Genomic DNA, 25,685 nt, shown 5'->3' with positions numbered 1-25,685 from the left:
CGTCAACGGGTTTCGGTTTTGACGCGCGAGGCGTGCGTAAATTTCGCTTCAAACATTTTATTTTACCAGCGTCAGTTTCGCTCTTGACGCGCGAATTACCACAAAGTGGTCAAGCGTCAAACTAGATGCGGTAGATGCGAATTTGACGCGCTATTCGCGTCAGGTGTGAACGTAGCATAAGGGTCTTATCTAGCCAAACCATCTGTCATTTTCTAAAAAATAAACAAACATTTATATACTTTTTAACTTATTTGAGAGGTCACGCGGAAGTACCGACCTAGTGTTAACAATGCAAACATGCAAAGACGAAGTAAAACCATTTTTATTTTTTTAGAGAAAATTAGATTTTTGAACCGGAACACGCATGACCTTTCAACGTGATTACTTAATGCGTGGCACATCGCAGAGCTGGTGAATGATACCAATCAGATATTAGGGTTTAGGGTTTCGTGACATCAACCTCTCATTTTCCTCTGAATGTAGAAGTAGGTTAGGGATAGGCCTGTGGCTGTTTGTGGATCAGTGGATCTCAAACTTTTTGACTTCAAGGCCCCCCATTGTCCACAACAATATTTGAATTTCACAATTTCTACCTGATACAATATTTTAGTGCTTGGCATAACTAGAAAGATGTATATCAGTTATAAACAAAACCCCCTTGGAAATTTGCTAAGCCCCCTATTGGGCTCTGACCCCTGGGATGAGAAGAACCACTTGTTTAGAAGGACTTTGTTGGCCAAGACCAAATAAATAGTTTATAATGGCAGGGTCATAGATTGGCATGCTCCTCCTGACAGGGTTCAGCTGTACACCTGCAATATGAGGTCAAGGGCCACTTGTCTGAGAATGGCAGAGCACTGTGTTTGACTCAGAGGTATTAAAGAGCAGTCTGGATCTGCTTGTCTCGCTGCTTTCTCCGCTGGCCAGTTTTGCTCTGAACTAAACTGTGATTGCAATTTATAGCAGCAGGGTGCCGATTCTCTCTGTAATCATCACATTTTCAGCTAGACAGCATCTGAAAAGTCTAGTTGTGAATGAATGAAATCCACCTGACCATCTTTGCCTCTAGCTGTAGACCTTTTGTCAGTGTGTGTGTTTACACAAAAGTCAAGGTCAACGGTGTGGGTCAGGCTGTGCCCCCTCTCCTGGAAAAATATTATATTTGACAAAACCGTTATACATTTATGATGTGTTTTACTGTGTTTAATGTTTTATGACTCCTTCATAAAATAAGTAAATCAGTAAATTAATTGGAAAACCATCTATGATTTAACATGTAGTAGTATGGCGTATTAAAAATGGTTTATTAACAAAAAAAAGTATGCTCTTTTGGGATTTGAATGTGAGACCCTTATTACTCACCTCCAACTTTCATCACCATTCTAACCAATGTTTTATTTGAAAGTTTTCTGCTTATAGTTTCATTTATTTATTATTTTTATCTTTGATTCTTCTTATTGTTTTCTTATGTATTTTCTTATTTTCTTTTATTTATTCATTTGGGGTAGTGATGGTGAGGACACATTGGGGACACCAATGTGTCCCTGAACAAGACACTTAACCCCCTAGTTGCTCCAGAGGCGTGCGACCTCTGACATATATAGCAATTGTAAGTCGCTTTGTATAAAAGTGTCAGCTAAATAAAATGTGAAATGTCATTTTTAAATATATATATATATATATAGAGAGAGAGAGAGAGAGAGAGAGAGAGAGAGAGAGAGAGAGAGAGAGAGAGAGAGAGAGAGAGAGAGAGAGAGAGAGAGAGAGAGAGAGAGAGAGAGAGAGAGAGAGCACAGCATATCAGAACGATTTCTGAAGGATCATGTGACACTGAAGACTGGAGTAATGATGCTGAAAATTCAGCTTTGACATCACAGGAATAAATTACATTTTAAAATATATTCACATTGAAACCCGTTTTTGATCAAATAAATGCAGTCTTGATGAACATAAGAGACTTCTTTCAAAAACATCTAACTTAAAATAGCAATATATTTAATTAAGGTAAAAAGATGAATGTGAGATCCCCAGATTTCATCCTGGCACCATCTCTAATAGCAGCCATTATACATGAAAAACACTTTGCAACCAGTATGAATATTCGCTGTTTCGTCCAGCTTACTTGTCCATTTTGCCAGCTCTTTTTGCAATTAGACTCCGCCAGTGCCGTACCGAATTGCATTCCAAATCAACCAGAACGTGATAAGAAGAAGGAAAGAGGCAGGGAAACACGGGGATGTGTTGGCAGACTGGATTTACTCAATAGGCCCGGCAGTATCTTTCCCCTCACAGAAAGTAATTACACCGCTGTCAGACTAAAAGCAAACAGTGGAGTCAACAGCACTGAACTCGGCAAGGCTGCAGCTACACTGTAAATCAACGGTGTTGAGACCGAGACCCACAAGCTGTACAAATAAAAAGGTGGCAAACTGAACAAATGACAAATTTGTCCAAAAGTGGTCCCCAAGGATGAGTTCGGTTTCCCACAGTCTGTCAATACTATTGCTGAAAATAATGAATGTGGAACATCTATGATGATTTATTATTTTATGTATTGTTATTATTTAAAAAATCCAGAAGGGCGCCTAGAAAAAGAAACGGTGATGTCAGTTATCAAGACGATCAATCAATTTATTTATATATTTATTGGTGTGTTCCTATTTACGTTATGGTGGCCTTTCGGCCGGTTTCCAAATTTCCAGGTTCGGGCAGTCGTAAGAAATAAGGTTACCTGTAAATTGGAGAGTTACAAGCACCGCTGTGCTCACTCGCTCACACTTAACCTTAACCTTGCTCTAGCGGATTCTCTTTACAATGAATTTAGCATAAACTGTCAAGAGCTAATGAATCCTGTATCTGTCTGAGCCTCACTCACCTCTGCTCTCTGTCTGCCAGCTATGCTAATGTGAAGAAATGCAGTAATGAAGGACGTGCACTGATGCAGCTGGACTTCCAGCAGTTCCTGATGAAGCTGGAGAAGCTCACCGACCTCAGACCGATTCCAGACAAGGAGTTTGTAGAGACCTACATTAAAGCATACTACCTAACTGAGAACGACATGGAGCAGTTCATCAAGAACCACAGGGTAAGAAAGGGGACACAATGTTGGCATGTTCTTAAAATGTCAGAAAAGTGTTCAATATTTTATTTAAATCTACTATGACTAGAATATTTGTGCTTTAAAATTACTAAAAGTTTTTTTTTTTACCATTGAAATAAGTAAAACAAGTAAAAATCAATATCAGTATTAATAAAATCGATGTAATAATATATATATATATATATATATATATATATTATATAGATAGATATACAGTATGCATACATAAACACATATATATAAATGTGTGTGTGTGTGTGTATATATATATATATAAACACACACACATACACACACACACAGATATTTAAAAAAATATATAAAAAATTAAGTTATATGTACATATATATTTTTGTCAGTGACAAATTATCAGAATGTGTACTGCTTTAGCTCTATCCATCTTATTTAGTTTAATATGTATATTTAGTACATTTTTATATATCAAATTTAATGACAAATATTAACTCAATTATGCACTGATAAAACAATATATAGTAATATATAAATGTATATAAAGTATATAATAAATATATATATATATATATATATATATATATATAAATATATAAAGTAATTTATATAATATATATATATAAATATATGTAGTAATAAATAAACTATTGATGTTTCCATGTAGATCTTTTGCTAAAAGTGAACATTTTGAAATGCGATTATGCGAATGAATCATCATTTTGAATTGATTCATTGAAACGTACTATAGTTACACTCACGGAAATGCATGTAATTTGCCAACTCTGGCACCGAATCAGAGTTGCTTTTAAAACATTCCTTTTTATAACTAATATAATTTAACATGTCCATCACAACCTGAGTGAATATTTGATATATGATGCAGCGTTAAATGATTCCCTCTTAAATGCCAGGACAAAGGCTACCTACATTGCAAGCATGTTGTGCAATGCTAGGTTTCATTTCTCATAAAAAAAAAAGTATTTTTGTGAAAGCCGTCTCCAGTAAAGATTCATCATGAGTTTGTTTTGTAGGAGTACTCTATGAAGCAGCTGACTAACCTGGTCACCGTCTGCCTCGGGTCCCACATCAACAAGAAAGCACGACAGAAACTCCTCGCAGCGATCGATGACATTGACCGGCCGAAAAGATAAATAAACGCCACCCAACTAGCCGCCAAATTCAACAGAATCGTCTCGAAAATCACATACACTGTTACTTATCCAGTATCTATTATCGTAAGCGGCCTGCACTTTGTTTGCGGGTTCTGTTTACATTTTACATACATATGAAGCGGTCATTTAAAGGGGTGTAAAGGATAACGGGTAATGAAAGTGTTATCAGTATCACTTCGTGCGTTATCAAAAAATCATTTAAACATAGATGTGGGAAATCAACCAAATTTCCCTTGTTGAGGAATTCTTGCTGGTTCTGTAGCATGAGGCTTTTTAAAATCATACCGGGACGTCCTCTAACACAGTGAGGCTCCGTCTGTTATTTTACACACAATGCATGTGCATCTCTTGTCTTGTTTTGACAGGCCACTGTCGCTCATTTTGCTAGCTGTACGTCAATGGTCTCACCGTTACACAAACACCTCAGTTTATTTCTTAGGTATTGATTTTATAATTTATGACACTCATACCAGATCCCAGAGACGTATTCGTATTGTTATTTTCCTGAAACACGTGTGCAAGAATGTGATTACTTGTATGTGAATTGTAGTCTAGGAAGAGACTGAAACTTCGCTGTTAGAAAGTGATAAACTATTTATTTCGGATTATGTACGTCTGAAATGCAGAAATACTGTATTTCGCTCACTGAAATGTGTTGTTTTGTTTGTGCTAACTAAATTGTGTAATAATATCCATCTGTACCAAGTTACAATAAATACGCTAACATTCTTATAATGTGAATAATGATATTTTAGAATTCTTTTCGGTTGCACTTTATTTCGATAATCACTTTAGACGTTCTACTAATTATAAGTAACCCTATTAACTCTCATTAGAATATTAGTATATTATCATAGACTGGTATGAGAACTTACTAGTTTGCCGAAGTGTGCCGAATCCTCGCATTAAAGGTACGGAAAAGTTTTCCCCTAACCCACAGTGAGCAGAGGAAAAAGAAACCTGCTGCCATTTATAAAACCTGCTTGATCTGTCCAACGGTTAGAGCTTATCTGCACACATTTTAAATCCAGAGATTATTATCATTATTTAACAACTTTTCACAATGACATTATTACCCTTCAGGTATGTATTTTCCCATGCGCTGTGCAGTTCACTTTAATCCTCCATAGGAAGCAAAGCTTTAGCTCTAATTACTCGTCCTCTCCTCCTCCTGTTGCGCTGCACTTGAAACATCCTTCTTGGGATGGGGAGTGTGTATTGATTTTGCCATGACTCATCCTGTGTAGGAGGCATTTTTATGGTTTTTTAATAGCTGGCAGGGGGGCCGTTTGGAAACCATTGTGTTCTAAAACATCAGAGGACCACCTGTGAGGACTTCCTCTATCCACCTTCATATCCGTGCGGTTTAGCATTCATGTACTGTAAATACAACTGCAAACACTTTTGTGGTAAATTGTTAGTGGTTTTATAAATTGGTAGTGCATTTATAAAGTCAAATTGCAAGATGATTTCAACTTTTTTGGTGCTGTTTTAATTTTTTTGTTTACATATATATACAGCTGAAACTAATATGTTATATAGACTCATTACATGCGTATTTATTTCATGCCTTTATTTGTTATAATTTTGTATGTTTATGTCTTACAGCTAAGAAAACCTTTTCACAATATTCTAATTTAGAATTTGGGGTTTTCATAAGCTGTAAGCCATAATCATTAAAATTATTACAAATAAAGGCTTAAAATATCTCACTTTGCATAAAGTGATATATAATATATTCTATATAACATATTAGTTTCACCTTTTAAGTTGAATTACTGAAATGAAATTAACTTTTGCACGATATTCAAATTTTTCATTTTTCACCTGTGTGTGCATGTGTGTGTGTGTGTGTGTATATACTGTTTACATACACACACACAGGTGAAACATGTAAAATTTGAATATCGAAAATGTATACGTATGTATATATTATTTATATATATATATAATATTATATTATATTTCCTTTTTATTTATCGGAATTAAATAAAATTTTGCTTGTTAGATCTAAGTTTAGAAGGTGCTCTGCTCAGATCATCAAAAATAGCGTTCAATCATCTAATAACACTGATTTGGCGATTTCATGATGTAAACATTTTAGAAAATAAACCATATTAAAAAATGTTGAGTCCAAACCCTCCTGTATCGGCGTGATTGCCTGTGTCAGGTTTTGCATTGACCAATTTCAAGGACATTACATTTGAATATAACAAATTACAATGAATCTTTTTAATATTTATATATATTAAATCTTTGCATACATTTAAGCATTAATAGCAGCCAAAATCTACTTCTAAAACTGAATTCTGCCTATGAAGTCAGTGCTTTTTTCTCCCTTGCAGGATTTGCAAATATAGTTGTATCTGACGCATGAGCTCGCATTTATGGAAAGCCGTCTGTTTTAATTAATGTCATTTTGTGAGTATGCAGTTTACTTAAAACAGAGTTTGGACTTTGTGTGGTTTTATCAGAGGAGATTTTTCCTTGTGTTCTGGCTGAATTCCAGAGTGTTTCATTAGTGTGTCGTGGTGTGTTGCGATTTCTCCACCGTGAACCTGCTTAGATCACACCACACACTCTTGTGCTCCTGATCAAAGCTGACTGTTTCATGCTTGTTTATTTGAGATAGCTATGCTTCAATGCTTGTTTATATACTCTCTCTCTCTCAACACCATCTATTTTTGTGTACATCACCATATTAAAATGTGAAACCTTGCTACAAACGCTTTGGGTATTTTTATTTTGGCAGCTAATTAAATATATAATATGCTTATAAAGGTTCTGATTTGGCTTGTTTTCAAAGTGTATGTGATTTTCCTTTCTCTAGTGCCGATGTACTTCTCCACGCTTATTTCAGCATGAACTATTACACAGACAGGACGCTTAAAATCATAAATTGGATTGCCAAGACATTTGGACACACTTCTACGATAAATTTAACTGGTTAAATGTGACCCAACAGCTGTCAAAAATGCTGATTTATGACGGAATGTGTGCCCACTGAAAGCGCTGAAGTTTTCCACAGAATTGAAGCCACCATTTATCACAAAGTTATCCACTATATTTTCACTATAAAGAAGCTTTTATGCACTGGAAAGGTTTCATGGATGTTTAAAAGTTCTTAACCATTCTGTATAAATCAATCGATTCTCTTCGGAAAATTAACTAAACCGCTCTATTAATATGCATTAGTTTTACAATCTCTTTATGAACTTTTTTAAAAGCATCAATAGTTGCGTAGCTGTCAATGGAGGGACTGAACTGGCTCTGATTTTATTAAAATATATTTTAATTTGTGTTCGAATTATGAATGAAAGTGTGTTCACCAAAGCATTTTTCCATGCGCCTGGCGTACGTTTTCAATTGTTTTCAATCTGAGCACCGCGTTTTTTTAAACGCCATGAGCGTAATGAGGCATTGAGCATTTTTTTCACTCTGAAGCGCCGAGCGCCCGGCGTTTTTTACTGGTCTCCGAGAGTTGAAAAATGTTCAACACAGCGCTCATCACTGTCACTTTTTACCCAGCCGTCCAATCTCAGTGGAGGAGGGGCGGGACTAAACCACACTGACCAACTGTCACAACATTCTTTCTGTACAACGACATCAACCAGCAGAGCTAACCGAACAAAATGGATGAAAAAACATTTTTAGTATGAAACAAATTATAGCTAAAAACGCTTTGGCGGACACACGGCCTTACGGTTTGGAACAGAGGAATCAGTTCCTGAATGAGTGAAAGAGCATAAAAGGTCTCAAGTCAGAGGACTTGTAATGATTTTGAACACACTCAAAAAAAATAGTAGTTTAAAGCCACCATGAAGTCTTCTTATTTTTAAATCCACTAAACCACATTGTGTTTTTGTCCGAGAAGCCGTTTAACTCGGATATACATCAATATTGAAGAAAAGATCACTTCTGTCATGCCTGCTTTAGGCTGTGTGTCCACCAAAGCGGTTTTCCACGCGCCTGGCATATGTTTTCAATTGCTTTAAAATGGGAGCGCCGTGTTTTTTAAACGCTATATAGGCCGTTTGTCCACCAAAACGTTTTTAGTCAGCTAAAAATGCAGAACGCTCTGCCGAATATGCCGTGCTTTGGGCGCTTGAGAGCGTTTTGGCAGCGCAGCGTTTTTTCCCTTGAGACGTTTCATTGCTATGATACAGAATATCAGCAGCACAGTTTACTTGAAACTGATTTCGCAGATAATTTGTTTCACACTAAAAATTTATTTTTCATCTCTGCTGGTTGATGTGGTTCAGAAAGAATGTTGTGACAGTTGTTCGGTGTGGTTTAGTCCCGCCCCTCCTTCACTGTGATTGGACGAGTGGGTAAAAAGTGACAGTGATGAGCGCTGCCTTTTATCTAAAGTTGAACATTTTTCAACTCTCTGTGACCAGTAAAAAAAAAAAAAAACGCTCAGCGCCTCATTTTCAAAAAATCGCCGCTTTTTTTTAAACGCCATAGGGCGTAACAAGGCTCTGAGCGTTTTTTTCACGCTGAAGCGCAGAGCTCCCGCCGTTTTTTACTGGTCGGCGAGAGTTGAAAAATGTTCAACTGTGGGTAAAATGCAGCGCTCATTTTTTACCCACGCTTTTTACCCAGCCGTCCAATCACAGTGGAGGAGGGGCGGGACTGATACCACGCCGACCATCTGTCACAACGTTGTTTCTGTACAACGACATCAATCAACAGAGCTAACCAAACAAAATGGATGAAAAATAATTTTTTAGTATGAAACAAATTATCTGCGAAATCATTTACAAGTAAACTGTGCAGGGGTTTACTTGTAACGGAAAAAAACGTTGCACTGCCAAAACGCTCTCAAGCGCCCAAAGCACGGCGTCTGGTGTTTTCAGCTGACTAAAACCGCTTTGGTGGACACACGGCCTTAGTTCATTATAATAGTTAACGGCAGTGCTGATCATTTCAAACCTATCTATACTTGTGCAACGCTGGAAAGGTTAACTGAGGAAAAACAAGACAATCAGTATGGATAAGCAAGCTTAATATTAATTAATCTCACATGTCCATGTTAAAGTCACATGGACTAATTAACAAGCCTTCTCATTTTTTTCTTGTCTTGCTCCTAATTGACCTTTACAGATGTACAGCTTCATAGCATTGAACCCAATCTCATCTGACTTTGTGAATGATTTCATAGCATAGAGTTACTCCATTATTAACGGTGACATTTTCACGATGGCCATATCAGCTCTAGTGGTTCTGCACTGAGACTCTTCACTGTATTGAGACATCTATGGTGACAGATCCAGTTATATACACTGATCGCTTATATGAACATTAGCGTCCTGGGAATTCATGGCAGGGCTTATTGAATCTCCTTAGTCCCACCACAAAATACACATTCTTACTCACACAGGTATAGTAAGACATGATTTTTCTTCTCAATACATCTCTCTGGAAACAAAATGCACTGAGAAATATGAGCAGCGAGTGCCCTGAAGGCTCTGTGGGGGTTGCCCTGACAACACCCCTCATCTCACCAGGGTAGCGGGATTATGGGCTATAGACATTATTGTTTTTACACTTTTATGGGTCAGTCAGTTGGTTTACATGACAATGTTCACTTCCTAGATTAACTCGCATCCCGGATAGCACACGTACTGTACGTCGGCAAGATGTCTGTTAAAGATCACTTCATCTGGAAGCATCTGGAAGAGTTTAACATACATTCTAAATCATTACTTCTTAAAGACATCTTCTAAACGTCCTATAGACGTATTGCAGATGAGCAAACACTGATGTGTAAACACACACATTAAATAGACGTCTCTGTGATGTACGTGTGCTATCAGGATATCCTGGAAAAAACAGAGTTATTATACAATGGTTTTATTTCAGTCAATGTTTATTATATTTTAAGTAACGAAAATGTTTATGGTTTTAGTTTTAGTTTACTGTATATTAACCCTGATCTGCACACACTTCAAAATAAAGGTTCCAAAAGTGGGTTCCACAAAGAACCTTTTCTTATTAAAAATAAAAATAAACAAAAGAAATTCATTTTAAAGAATATTTTAATAATCCAAGAAACTTTTTTCCCACTATAATGAACCTTTTGCGTAATGTTAGTTCCGTTGATGTTAGATGTTCTTGATGTGGAGTTTGTAGAAAGTTGAAGTTTTATTGATTTGCCGATGCATGCAGGGAAGGTTGTTTTGACATAGACTTATTTAATATCCTTAATCATGAGTCTTATGCATTTTTATGATGACCATGCAGGACGCTGTAATAAATCTGCCTCTAAACATTAAACCGTTCATGCAGCATGCAAGGACAGCTCAATGTTTGGAGCAATGTCAGATCTGCCAGTTTTGCAGGTAACCAGCGATGTCTTGAAGTCAGACCTTGAGCATAATATGAGATGGGCGGTTGAATGCATTTCAGTTTGTCTTATTGATTCAGCGCTGTATTTAATTGGACTGTCTGTGGGAAAAGAAGTGGCTGGTCGATAAAACTGAAAGAGCAGCAAAACCTGTTTACATGGAGATTCATATAAAATAAGAATTATCTGATGGTTTTGGAAACGTATAGATAGGATTTTTAGATGGCATTCGAGTTCGCATATTTGCGACTCTTACTTTCATTTAACCCACCATTAATCGCACGCATTATGACAGACCTGTAGAAAAAAAATATTTGACTCTTAATTTTCTTAGAATGGCTTAACTTGAAGTGCTGTAAAAATAAAATGTAATTAAAAAAAAAATATGATATGTTGCCATACTGCAACAACATACAACAACAAAAAGCTATTAAAATGTGTTTTTTGTTTCCCATAATACAAATGCATTGGCAGTATTACATGCCATTTTATTTAAAGGATACTAATTCTTAATATTAACAATTCAATTTGCACTAGTTAAAATTGATATAAGATTTGATATAAGAAATTACATTTCCACTTGTAAAAATGTTAATTCTTGATTTCAACTAGTAAAAAACTTTATTTCTATATATATATATATATATATATATATATACACGTCTATACGTGTGTGCATATATATATATATATATATATATATATATATATATAGAACACGAGAATGTTTTCTTAAAGACACAGTGGCAATGAAATGAACACAAAGATTATGTTGCATATGGCAACACCATGCGGTAGAGGCTTAAAAGAGCATTTCATTGAAATACATTCTGTTTTACTGACATTTTTGTGGCCATTTATCCCAGTTTAAGATTTAATTATGTGTTTAGCTTTTTATTAAGAAGTTCACAGTGTTCTGATCATGCTGTGAGGCTTATGCTTTATGAGGTTGAAGGACTGGATGTGATTGTTCTGCTTCATAAAGTCTGAGCTGTGTAAAGTCAGAGAGTAGCAACTCTCACAGCCAGCCGTATTCCTGCGAGATCAATGCCGTTTGGATCCAACATACTTTTGGATTTGTATTCAGAATGATTTGTAGCTTTAGTTAAAAAGAAATTACATGAGTCATTCCATGAAAGGAGAACTGTGTTTTTTTGGATGGACAGATGGATGGACGTATGTATGTATGGATGTATGTATGGATGGACGGACAGGTGGATGGATGTACGGATGGACAGATGGATGGACGAACCGATGGACAGACGGACGGACGGGTGGGTGGGTGGTTGGATGGATGGATGGACGGATGTGTGGATGCAGAAATGTATGGACGGACAGATGGACGGATGGATGTACAGCTGGATGGACGGACAGACTGATAGATGGATGGATGTATGGACGGATGGACTGATAGATGGATGGGCGGATGGGTGGATGGATGAATGGATGGATGGATGGACAGACAGAAGGACGGATGGATGGATGGATGGACAGACGGATGTACGGATAACGGATGTACGGACGGATGGATGTATCGATGGATGGATGGATGGATGGATGGAGGAATGGACAGATGGATGGATGGACAGATGGACGGATGGATGTATCGATGGATGTATGGATGGATGTATGGATGGATGGATGGAGGAATGGACAGATGGATGGATGGACGGATGGACAGTCAGATGGATGTACGGATGGATAGACGGACATAAGGATGGACGGACAGATGGATGAATATACAGATGGATGGATTTTATTGATCATCGGCTAATTTCAAAATCAGCAAAGACAGCAATAAGGGTGAGTGGCAACAGCCCTGGTAAGATTATTTAATTTCTTTACTTTTAATGAAGATGGTCGTGTTAAGCGTCTGTGACTTACTTTCACTTTGATTTGCGATAGATTGTGGCGTGTTGGCTTAATGAATAGGGGCTCAGATCTGAGATGATGTGATCGTCATATCGCGTCGGAAGTTCCGGGAGTCTCACGCACATTAATAGCGTCTCCCTGGTGGCCACAAATTAGTTAAAATCTCCCGGAATCTGCGCATAACATACATAGCGTGCGGCGCGTGCATGGCAGAGAGGGAGTGAACGAGACCTTGCGAATGTGCCATGCGAAAGCTAGTCCCGCTCTCTCCTATTGTTAATAAGAAAGTGATCTAAGGGGCCGTTTACACCTGGTCACTTCGGAAGTATATATATATTTTTAAATATATATAAAAGCAATATTCAAATAGTAACTTTAGCATTCGAATAGTATTGATTTTTTTTTAATATTCAAATTATATTCGAATTTCGGAATTCGTTCCAACAGCCCTAATGTACGGATGGATGGATGGAAGGATGGACGGACAGATGTTGTTTTTTTATGTTATTGTTTTTTGTGGGAAATGAATAATCGCTTCCGGGTTTGTCTCAGCACGCCCAGTTACATCCGGTGCTACGTCAAATGCCGGTTTTGCGTTAGGTGGAGATAGTGTCAAATTACACTTGCTGTTTACAAAAACGTCCTGCGGTTAATGTGAATGATGTTAACAACACTGTGAGGCAGTTAGCTGTCACACATAAGAGTGAAAAAAGAGAAGGGCTTTAAATTATATATTTTGAGCTAGATCAACAACTTTGAGGGTGAGTTTTCTCTCATATCGTGCGAAATCCGACTAGCGAATCAGCGTTTTTAAAATCGTTGTCTCCGTTTCTGTGAAAACGGATTTTATTAAAGTTTTGCCGCTATATACTTTGCCTGCAGAACGCGCTGAGAAGAAGCTGGCTGAGATTCTTTCGGACATACGTCAGGGTTCGTGCATAGAGCATATTCAATTTAGAAGAAAAAATGACCTGAGCATTTTTTTTCTCTCACATGGCTCAAAAAACTAATTCATAAAACAGTTTATTTGTTTCTATAAAATGTCTGACATGACCAGAGTTCATTTGTCAAAGTTGAGCAACATGTCTGCTGTAGTCAGTGAAGGTTCAGTGTGTGTCTGGTGATCATCTGATGAGCGTAACAGATACGCATGTTCTGCCAAACAGCTGACGCTACAAACCCTGACCCTGGATCTTCACTTCTTGAAAACAAGCTCTCTAAGATGCTAACTATGTTTGATTATATGTGGCTTTTTCCCGTCAAATGTGCTGGCATGATCCGGGGTCGCATGTGTGTGTGAACGAGGCTCTCGGGAATGAAGCGCTGACCTCTGAGCGAGAGGTCACTTGGATTTTCTCCAGGTCCACGGCCAAGATATTTACCGTTTGTGTGTTTCCTTCCCCACCCATCTTCCCACTGTCCTGCGTGTGCTTCTTACACAGTGGCCTCGGCTGACATGGGGAGCAAAATCCCAGGTTTTGTGGGATTTTCTGTGAAGTGCCAATAAAGAGTTTCCAGTACTCATGATCATGCTTTTTTCTGCTAAATGGTTTTCAATGGTTTGTGTTCCCAGTAGACATGATGAAAGAGCACGAGTTTAAGCCAACTTTTACTATTCAACTGATCAGAGATCAGAGAGAGCTCTAGACAGACCGTGAAACGCTCGATCTCAGATGTTGCGTCATTTCAACTCTCAATTTAACATTATCATACATGACACACATATGCTGTCAAGTAATAAAAATGATATATATATTGTAATAACTAATTTCTCAATTAATCTCCAAATGAATATAGAAACAACATAAATACACTATATTTTAAATATTTGTTAAAAAAAAACGTTTTTAAGAAATACTGTAAGTGAAGTATTTCTCTATTAAATAATTTTTTTCTAAGTTTTTGGTGATGAATAACACAGACTACAGAATTATTTGCTTTTAAGAAATTGTTCACCAATGTAGCATTTACTTGTATAAAAAAAATGCAGTTAAAGTCTAAAAGTAAAAAGTAATATTATAAATGAATATTACTGTTTGTGTTTGAAATTACTGTTTTCTAATTCCTAATTCTATAGTGTTATTTTAGTTGTATTACCATTTTGTTAATATCTTGAATTAGCTTTTAATTTAGGCTCATTTTTGTCATTCCGTTATGTGCTTATGTCATTTTATTATTATTTTGTTTATTTTTTATTTATTTTTATTTCAGTTTTAGTTTAGCTTTAGTTTTTCAGTTAATAATTTTAGCACTTCAAATTAAACTTATTTCAACTTATTTTCCAACTAATAATTAGATTGTATTTATATTTAGCTTAATTTCAAATAGAATAGAAATCTTTTTAATGATTTTAGTTTTAGTTCATGACAATAACTCTAATTTTCAGCAGCCCTTTTGAAGTTTCAAAGAGAGAGAGAGAGAGAGAGAGAGAGAGAATGTTTACTCATATTATGGATGATGAATCTAAGTTTGAGGCATTGTGCTGTTCTGAGAACAGATTTATTGAAACAGTCTTTGAGAAGTGCCCTACAATCCAGTACCATCAGAGGGAAGAGCTCCAGAAAGCCTGTAGATGAATATGAATATTGAAATGGTAAAAATGCTTGACTATCATTTCAATCAATTTAATGCATCCTAGGCAAATAATAGGATAAATTACATTTCACATTTTTCAAAACATTTCACAGTGAACACAAACTTTTTAAACGGTAAACTGTAATACAGTATATACAGCACACTGATCATCTCTTACAATTCCAAAATCAAACCATTAAACTCACGTCATGTTAATGTTCTTCACTTTATCAATTTACACAAAATCCTCCTTCTTAAAGGGATAGTTCATTAACTGAAATTAAATTTTTATATGTTTTAGCTCAAGGGGATCCAAGATGTAGGTGTCTTTGTTTCCACAGTATTTTCAATTTTGATATATTTAGGTCAAACCGGTTTTTTTTTTCTGTCAAAATGTATATAAAAACGATATAAATACTGTTCGTTTTCTCACACAAACCGCTTGTTTCGTGTCTTAGGCCATCAATGTGTACTTACATTTACTAGTCATTAAATCATGATTAATTTGGACTTCTCTGTGCATGCTCTTAGAGGTGGACCCCATATACCTCCATTATATGACTGACAGAAAAAACGGTTTGACCTAAAAATATCAAAATTGAAAATACTGTGGAAACAAAGACACCTACATCTTGGATGCCCTTGAGGTAAGATAAAACAAAAATTAATTTCAATGTGAACTATCCCTTTAACGTGAGGACTGTATCAACACTTATGTTCTCTAAATCTGCAATCTATTAAACTTAACTAATCATTCACCAACATTTAGTTGCATTTTATTGTCCATGGCATGTCTTTGTTTCACTTTTATTTAAAAAAAAAAATCCTATAAAATACTGCTTTTCAGTCCTGAGGAACTTTCTCTGAGTCTGTTCTGTAAATCCTGCAGTTGCTAATGGAGTCTTAAAGTTGTGCCTACTTGATAATGACACAGGAGAGTGTTTTGGAAAAAAAGCTATTAGTTTCTTCTCAAACTCCGACTTAGCCATTGTTTCCATTTTGCTCGCATATTAATAGAAGTAGACGTGGGTGATAATTGATGCTTCACAAACCGCTCTACTAAGCAATGTGAATGCAGAGACCCGACAGCCTGCGCTCACATGAAGTCTTTCTGTGGTGTCAAGAGATTCATCATCCAGAAAAATGGAAATTTAACACAGATTTGATCAAATATATTCATTTTCACCATTTGTCTTTCTTAGCAACATCTACAGCAGTGTGTGTGAGAGAGAAAGAGAGCGATAGAAAGAGAGAGGGGTTGTTTTTAATGACTCCGTCACTCCTTTATCGAGCAGATCTTGCCATCATGCCTCAGGCTGAAAGTTGAATCCCATCCAAACACTTAGAGATACCTGAGGTGTACACTAACTCTTTCTAACTCTTTGGAATATCGTTTACAAATTACAAACCTATTTACAGAACAGACTGGGAATTAGCCTGGTTAAGGCCACATTAATCTAAATAAGTTAAAGTCTCAAAATAAAGACTTGGTAAACACAAATTACCAGCTTTGCCTTAGAGTTAGAATCCAGTTTAATCCTTGACACAAACATCATTATTAATGGCAAGATTTAGGGAAAAGCAAATGCCATTCAGAAGTGCACTGCAAAATATACATATTATTCCTCAGTATTTTTGTCAGTTAATAAACATTCCTAATCAAGATACATTTACTTGGACCTGGACCTGCTATGCCCTTTTATTGATGTTGTGTTTGTGTTCTTCCAGAACAGGGTTTCATATGGAAGTTGTTTCCGCTACTGAATACAAAATAAATAAATAATTGCGACTTTTTATCTCGCAATTGCGAGATATGATGTCAGAATTGTGAGAAATAAAGTAGCAATTGCAAGATATAAAGTTTTGCGAGATATGAAGTCAGAATTGTGAGATATTAAGTCAGAATTGTGAGATATTAAGTCAGAATTGCGAGATATTAAGTCAGAATTAAGAGATATAAAGTCAGAATTGTGAGATATTAAGTCAGAATTGCGAGATATTAAGTCAAAATTGCGAGATATTAAATCAGAATTGCGAGATATTAAGTCAGAATTGCGAGATATAAAGTCAGAATTGCGACATTAAGACAGAATTGCATGTTATAAAGTCGCAATTCTGAGAAAAAAGACAGAATTGCGACTTTTTATCTCACAATTCTGACTTTTTTCTCACAATTGTGAGTTTACAACTCACAATTTTTGAATTTATAACACATAATTGCGAGTTTATTTGTTGAAATTCTGACATCTTTTCTCAGAATTGTGAGATATATTATCGCAATTGCGAGTTATCAGGCCAATTCTATGAGGGAAAAAAAGACTAACTTTCCCCCTCAGAATAATTTAAATCTCACAATTCTGACTTTATATCTCACAATTCTGACTTTATAACACGCAATTGCGACTTTGTATCTAGTAATTCTGACTTTATATCTCGCAATTCTGACTTTTTTTGTTCACAATTGTGATTTTACATTTCGCAATTCTGACTTTATAACACATTGCGAGTTTATATGTTGAAATTCTGACATCTTTTCTCAGAATTGTGAGATATATTCTCGCAATTCCGAGTTATCAGGCTAATTCTAGGCTAATTCTAACTTTTCTCCCCCTCAGAATAGTTTATATCTCACAATTCTGACTTTATATCATGCATTTTTGACTTTTTAACACACAATTGCGACTTTATATCATGCAATTCTTACTTTATATCTCATAATTCTGACTTAACACGCATATGCGACTTTATATCACACAATTCTCACTTTATAACACGCACTTCTGACTTAATATCTTGCAATTCCGACTTTATAACACGCAATTGCGACTTTATATCACGCAGTTCTGACTTTATTTCTCAGAATTGCAAGATGTAAACTCGCAATTGTTAGAAAAAAAGTCCGAATTGTGAGCTAAAAAGTCGCAATTACCTTTTTTATTTTTTATTCTGTGGCGGAAACAAGCTTCCATAGTTTCATGCTTGAATGTTAAAAATATATATATTTTTCACATATTTTTACATTGTTGCAGCACCTCTCTTTCCAGTCTGTCAGTAACGCTGTGTTTAGTTCCTGTCTCTATGAAGCCCCTCCTTCTGAAAAGCACAATGTGCTCTGATTGGTCAGCTGAACTAGTGTGTTGTGATTGGTCATTGGTTTCGGAAATGTTACTCCCCTTAAAATCAATTGAGATTGTGCTTATTTAAATAAAAATACAGAAAATCTACTGAACTCTATTAGGCCAGGTCATTATCGTATTGTCTTAATAGCACTAATTTGTGTCCAGATTTCATACTCACAATTATTTATTATCATGAGAAAGAAACAGATAATCATTTCATTGCAAAACTGTACGACACTCGAATCCTCTTGAAGCAGCAGGCTGGTTATTGCACAAAGCACAATTTATGGAAATCATTTATTGCCAGTGATAATTGTATATCTGTGTTCATACAGCTGCACAGTGTGATTCTCTTTCATATATCCCATAAAGCTCACAGATTGCACAGTTATTATGTCACGATACAATAGTGTTTGTGATGAATATGAATCCGCTGTCATTGTGTTCAGCACAAAGAGATGAAAGAGATGCAAACGCCTGCGAAACGCAGAATCAAACGCTCGTGATTGTCATGTTATGCGTGCGGTTATGTTCCACTTCCCCTGAAGAGACTAAATATTAATCTCACAATGGTGAGTGATGTGACAAAAGCAGTTTTTGTGTTGATTTATATATTGGTGCTTGTTCAAACTAGTGAACTAAAAAAAAAAATCCACAGCAACCATTTTCATAAATATATATATATATATATATCTGATTGAAAATGCTGAACAAAACAACAACATCAGTAGAATGTCATTTCTAGATCAAAAGAAAATGAAAAATGATTTTCAGAATGAAAAACTCAAATCAAATCTTGTTATGTCCCAAGATGAAAAATACCATCAGAATGTCAGGTATTAATAATTTGTTTGACCCTATTATCAATTAGATAATAATTAACAATTAACAATTCAATTAACATTTTGAACCTCCCATAGATTAAAATAACATAAGACCTTTTCTTGTGGTTAAATTCAATTAAAGTAATTATATTCCCCATAAATGTTCCCACTGACTACAGAAAGGCCACATATATGATATGACTGTCATATTTAGGGCCAGTTAGGCATAAAACTATCAAATGTATATTTAAAGTGCCCCTATTATGCTATTTTAAAGGGACACTCCACCCATTTGCATTAAGATTTCCATTGTTAGAAATCCAGTCATACTATTGAATGGTCATGCAACAATCTCTCATTTTCCCCTGAGACGAGATAAACGTCATTTTACATCATTGTTGGAGGAAGTGTAAGAGGGGGGATTTCTGTAAATATGACAAGCTCTAGTTCCCACCCTTTCAAACCCGCCCATAGGGGGTTGGACCTAATGCGCTAACAGACCTACCATAGATCAGTGCCAGTGCGTTCACCGGCAGAAACTTTTTGAAAATATGGACGAAGGTACTGAATACGCAGACGGATGCATTATGGATAGGGTTGGGTACCGAAACGCGGTGCCAATAGGGACGTAAACGGTAATAAGAACGAAAATGTCGGTGCATGAGTCTCTATGTCATGAGGCGCACACACGCAAAGTCTCTCGCTCTCTCCCTCTCTCTCGTGCGCTCTATACAGTTTGGAGCACCGTCTGATCTGTCTCGCATGCACTCTTACTCACTCGCTCTAGACTCCGGGAGATTTTAACTAATTTGCGGGCATCAGTGAGCCGTTATCAATATGTGGGAGACTCTCGGAACGTCTGATAGCGAGGGGATTAATGAAGATGCCAAAGACAAAACGCTTCAAGGTTTGTCTGCATTTCACGTGTAAAATTACGTGTCAGAGTGAGTGTGCCGATTGTCTGAAGCCCATATAGAATCACGCCAATCCATTGGCTGATGGCGCGGGTGCCGCCTTCACATTATATTAGCGCGCATTATCTGATTTCATAGTGCGAAATGATTTCCAGGCGGTAGTGTAGAGTGGAGCTCAAGTCTAGTCGACATTGATGGGCGGAGTAGTGGGAGTGGCCTACGGAGCTGAGCGTTGCAATGCACTATGGGGATAGTTGTCTACAATCCACAAGCACTAAAAAGTCATTTTCTGCCTTTTATCGGCCAAGAAGGACCCAAATTAGAAATTGATGATACTATTCTACTACATATATAACCCACTTTCAATTCATATTCATGTCTCCATTGGTGGAATTACCCTTTAAAGGTTCCTAATGTTGTTTTAGAGGTCTCCCACAACAGGTTCACATGCACTCAAGATCAAAAAAACACTTTATTTTTCTCATAATAAACATTGCACATCACCTCATTTCTGAAAATGATTTGTTAGGAGATTCAGTCTCTCTAAGCCCTTCCTTTCAGAGAGCAACATGACATCATGACTTTGGCGTAAACATACACGCCACTTTCAAGTCAATCTACACGCATTTTGAGCTATCCGCGTGTATGTCTATGCCATTAATGTCCGAGTGATTCCGCGTGTATGTACACGCCGTTAAATGTCCGAGCAAAACGAAGCAAAATGTATAGATCTACACCTGGGAAACGCTATTTTTTTTTTCCTAGGATGGTAGGGGAAGACTCATAAATCTTATTAACCCCAGTGACGGGTAGGTTTAGGGACGGGGTTGGGGTAGGTCATATATTTATATTATACAGTAATGTAACGTTAAGTCAACGGCGTTCATAAACACGCTGAAAAGCGATTATACGTGTTGATAGCATGCCAAAAATAGAAATACGAATTGGTGTGTCATACACACGCAATTTCATGAGATCAGTCTGTCAGAGAGACTACTCTGCTCTGATTGGTCAGTCGGCTAGTCTGTTGTGTCAGCACTTGATACAGACGAATGGGAACGTTAGTGTCGGTTTTTCCGTATTAATTCTAGCTCAAGTCGTCATCCTTTTGATTATACAAAAGGTAATATTTGAAAAAGCCTAATAGGGGCACTTTTAAAAAAGGTAATGGATACAAGAGTATGTTTTGTTCTCATATTATCATTTATAGGTATTTTAAATCACATTAGGCCGATTTCTCAGCGTTTTATAACGAGGGACCATTAAAACCAAGTGTGTTTATCCAAATCGGTGTTTTATGGTCATGTCTGAAAGGGCAGAGGGAGGAGAGCACATGTTCGGAGCAAACAAAGGACATTTGTCCATCCTGCACCTTTAGAGGCTGACGTTTACTAGACGTGACACTGCCGAGGCCAGAAATATCTTCAACTGCCGTCTGTGCTTCTACACCCGAGGCCGATCAAACCACATCTTAAAGTCAGTTAAACTGAATGGGATTAGCCATGATGTTGAACCTTTAAACTGAAATGCTAAATGAAGATGCCTTGCTCTCTCATTTTTACAGTAGTGGCCAAAAGTGATGCCTGGCATAGGAAAATTGACATCTTCACCATTCAATCAAATATTATTAAGAATGTGTTGAAGATTTTTTGTAGGCATATTGTGTATTTGTGCTTGGAGTCAATAGTTTATTTATGATAATGCAATGAAACAAGAGAGAACCAATGAACCAACTGGTTTGGTGGTTGTAGTCAGTGTTATTGTTTTAAATTTTTTGCATAGCCGTAGTTTGCTTTTTTGTGACAAATAATTCTGTCAGATAAATACTTTAACCGAGTTTAGTGTTTTGTTCTTCCCTCATAAAATATAAAAAAAAATATATATATATATTTTACTAATTTATTGATGGTTTAATCAAACTTGTAGCGTCATTATAAAGAAATATCCCATCACTTTTGGCCACTACTGTATATATGGCTTAGATTCAGTGATATGAGAAAGAGTGGTATAATGCGATTATGCTTTTTTTCTAAATGAAAAAAGATTATTTGGGATGTGTACTTCGTCAAAATATACACAAATTATCTACTAAGTATCAGATATTAGCCAACATATTTAATTTGATGTACAATATAGAGGCATGTGGAGTTTGTACAAATGGACACGATTGCAAAGAGTTTGACAAAATATTGTTGTTTTTTTTCTGTTGATGGCATCTCCATCATTAGCAATACACTTCAAAAACATGACCAAAGAAATTTAGCTTTTTGACTTAAAACTTACAACTCAAACGAGCTTAATGACTGTCTGAAAATGCACCATGATAAATCAATTACACATTGGACTTAAACAATTACATGGTGAATACCAAATCTGAAAATCCTGACACAAATCACAATGAAATGACCCAACTGTCACAATTTCACCTCGACCCCATAGAAACACAACACACTATGTACAGCTAAAATCTCTTTTAAATATAAGTACAGTGTTGTAGTCCATAGTAACAAAACAAATAAACATTTCATACAGAAGAAAAGACAAGCTTTCAGACTTCCAGAGTGTCATTGTATCAGATATATAAATTCATTCATATACCGTAAATACTTAAAGGTACACTATGTAACTTTTGGCTCTCTAGCGATTAAAAAACAAAACTGCATGCATTTTGCGGGACAACATTGGTCTGGTTGTGCTTCGGCTCTGTGGGACTGTGCGAATGAATATAGTTATCCTTTTGCGCATAAAACATTCCCCACCAGACTTAAGAGATGTAACCAGTTTAGATGGAAAGAATCTCAAAGTGACTAGCTGAAGACGCTACTGTTAGCTTGGTAATACCAAACTCTGCTACTTCGCTTTGCTTCGTAGAAAGAGTCTGGAATGGCATAGTTGAAAAGCGTAATTTGAAATTTTCGTCGGTAGTATAAAATCATTGGTTACCCGTAAGCCAATCACATAACGCAACCACCTCTCTCTCCAACTTAAACATCACCTTCATTCAAAATGTTTAACAAGCGCTCTTCTTGTTCGGGCTTTAGTTTGCCGGGAATGTTCTCCACATCAGAGCGAAATGCATCCCATATATCCATATCCGCGGCCATTTTCGATTTCCCTAACCTAAAATACACTCTTAAACTCGGTGCTTAGCGTCTACGTCAAGGCTCTCAGCCCGCCCTCTGTTCGTTGATTGGCTGGCATGTCGATGTCTCAGACTGAGAACAGAAGCGAACTCAAATGGAGCGGATGTCGAAGTCTGACGTAGCTTTACCCCATAATATCCAGCACACACAGCGCTGCAATAACTATATGAAATGAGCCTTCACAATAGATAATGCTTTACAATAACTCAGTTAGAGAGCTACTTTTTGCAATATATCTGTCCAATAAAATACCTTACCTGTTGAGTAAATAAAACACAACCTCCCTGTTGCTTTTACCACATTTCGAACTCCTAAGTACTCAAAAGCAATCTCTGAAAAGCCAATGCCAATGTTGGTTCTTGTTTTATTGCAAGCTCTATCACCTTCTCTCGTCGCCAGCAGACTCTGTATGGAGTTTGTTTAAAACGGGTGATTCCTTGGAGGATCGAGATTTAGTTGCTCCATGTCAACCTTTCTCGCCAGTTGTGACAACTAACCTCAGCCGTCAACTAAACCATACCATCAGGTCTAAAGTAACACTTGTTATTTTAGACAAGTTATGCTTACAATATGCTTACCATAGGCTAGTGAATCAGGGTAAGACAACACTTTTTGAAAGAACGATTGATGATGTATTGACTGAACAAAAAAGTTACATAGTGTATCTTTATAAATATCCTTTTCGTTGTTGTTGCACATGTTAATTTAGTATCTGTGTGAGTTGTCGCTGAATTCTTGTGACAGCTGCCTGTCATGACATGCTCCCCGGACGCCATCCCATGTGAGCCAAGAGCGTCGTCTTGTCCTCACTGTTCAGTCTACACACTCTTAAATATGTGGCTTGATGCTTCTACATTTTGTTTCAGAAAAGTGTTTTTCTTCAGTCATGACAACAAGATGATTTTATTAACGTTTTCACACCTATATGTATATTTATTTATCATTACCAGTTCAACATTTTGGCATTTTGAATGTTTACGAAAGCAATCTCTTTAAGGTCAACAAGGCTGCATTTTTCTAGATCAAAAATACAATAAAAACGGTAAAATTGTGGAAAATTATTACAATTTAAAATAACTGTTGTCTGTTTTAATATATATTTTTAAATTATATATATTCCTGTTATAGCAAAATTGAATTTTCAGCGTCATCACTCCTCTCTTCAGTGTCACATGATCCTTCAGATTTCACATTTGATAAATGTGTGAAATTCACATCGATAAATAGAAAGTCTAATAAAGCAGCATTTATTTGAAATATAAATATTTTGTAATCATGTAAAATTCTTTACTGTAATTTTTGATCAATTTAATGCATCCATGCTGATATATATACACACTCACCTAAAGGATTATTAGGAACACCTGTTCAATTTCCCATTAATGCAATTATCTAATCAACCAATCACATGGCAGTTGCTTCAATGCATTTAGGGGTGTGGTCCTGGCCAGGACAATCTCCTGAACTCCAAACCGAATGTCAGAATGGGAAAGAAAGGTGATTCAAGCGATTTTGAGCGTGGCATGGTTGTTGGTGCCAGTCGGGCCGGTTTGAGTATTTCACAATCTGCTCAGTTACTAGGATTTTCACGCACAACCATTTCTAGGGTTTAAAAAGAATGGTGTGAAAAGGGAAAAACATCCAGTCCTGTGGGTGAAAATGCCTTGTTGATGCTCGAGGTCAGAGGAGAATGGGCCGACTGATTCAAGCTGATAGAAGAGCAACTTTGACTGAAATAACCACTCGTTACAACCGAGGTATGCAGCAAAGCATTTGTGAAGCCACAACACGCACAACCTTGAGGCGGATGGGCTACAACAGCAGAAGACCCCACCGGGTACCACTCATCTCCACTACAAATAGGAAAAAGAGGCTACAATTTGCAAGAGCTCACCAAAATTGGACAGTTGAAGACTGGAAAAATGTCGCCTGGTCTGATGTGTCTCGATTTCTGTTGATACATTCAGATGGTAGGGTCAGAATTTGGCGTAAACAGAATGAGAACATGAATCCATCATGCCTTGTTACCACTGTGCAGGCTGGTGGTGGTGTAATGGTGTGGGGGATGTTTTCTTGGCACACTTTAGGCCCCTTAGTGCCTTTTGGTCATAGTTTAAATGCCACAGCCTACCTGAGCATTGTTTCTGACCACGTCCATCCCTTTATGGCCACCATGTACCCATCCTCTGATGGCTACTTCCAGCAGGATAATGCACCATGTCACAAAGCTTGAATCATTTCAAATTGGTTTCTTGAACATGACAATGAGTTGACTGTACTAAAATGGCCCCCACAGTCACCAGATCTCAACCCAATAGAGCATCTTTGGGATGTGGTGGAACAGGAGCTTTGTACCCTGGATGTGCATCCCACAAATCTCCTTCAGCTGCAAGATGCTATCCTATCAATATGGGCCAACATTTCTAAAGAATGCTTTCAGCACCTTGTTGAATCAATGCCACGTAGAATTATGGGATTTCTGAAGGTGGTCAAACACAGTATTAGTATGGTGTTCCTAATAATCATTTAGGTATATATATATATATATAATTTAAATTGAGTTTAAGATATAAATATTTTCATTTATAGCTTGATTAATTTTAATCAGTACATCTAATGTGCTGATTTCTTATTTTGCGGTTTCC

At 36.7% G+C, this 25,685-nt stretch overlaps 1 protein-coding gene across 2 annotated transcripts in view; it reads left to right on the top strand.

The window, feature by feature from the left end:
• The window catches only part of vps50 (VPS50 EARP/GARPII complex subunit), a 151,363-nt gene extending 144,841 nt beyond the window's left edge, over nucleotides 1-6,522 (top strand). For both annotated transcript variants that reach the window (XM_089123160.1, XM_039680886.2), the window contains 2 exons: nucleotides 2,896-3,085; nucleotides 4,105-6,522. In XM_089123160.1, the coding sequence (XP_088979286.1) occupies nucleotides 2,896-3,085; nucleotides 4,105-4,224 (310 nt within the window). In that variant the 3' untranslated portion in view covers nucleotides 4,225-6,522. The remainder of the gene's footprint in view (nucleotides 1-2,895; nucleotides 3,086-4,104) is intronic.
• The last annotated feature ends 19,163 nt before the right edge of the window (nucleotides 6,523-25,685 follow it).

The sequence above is a fragment of the Pimephales promelas genome, chromosome 18, assembly GCF_988280905.1.
Source record: "Pimephales promelas chromosome 18, fPimPro1.hap1.1, whole genome shotgun sequence".
NCBI classification, from domain to species: Eukaryota; Metazoa; Chordata; class Actinopteri; order Cypriniformes; family Leuciscidae; genus Pimephales; species Pimephales promelas.
The sequence above is the reverse complement of the archived record's forward strand: the minus strand, read 5'-3'. Positions and strand labels throughout refer to the sequence as shown.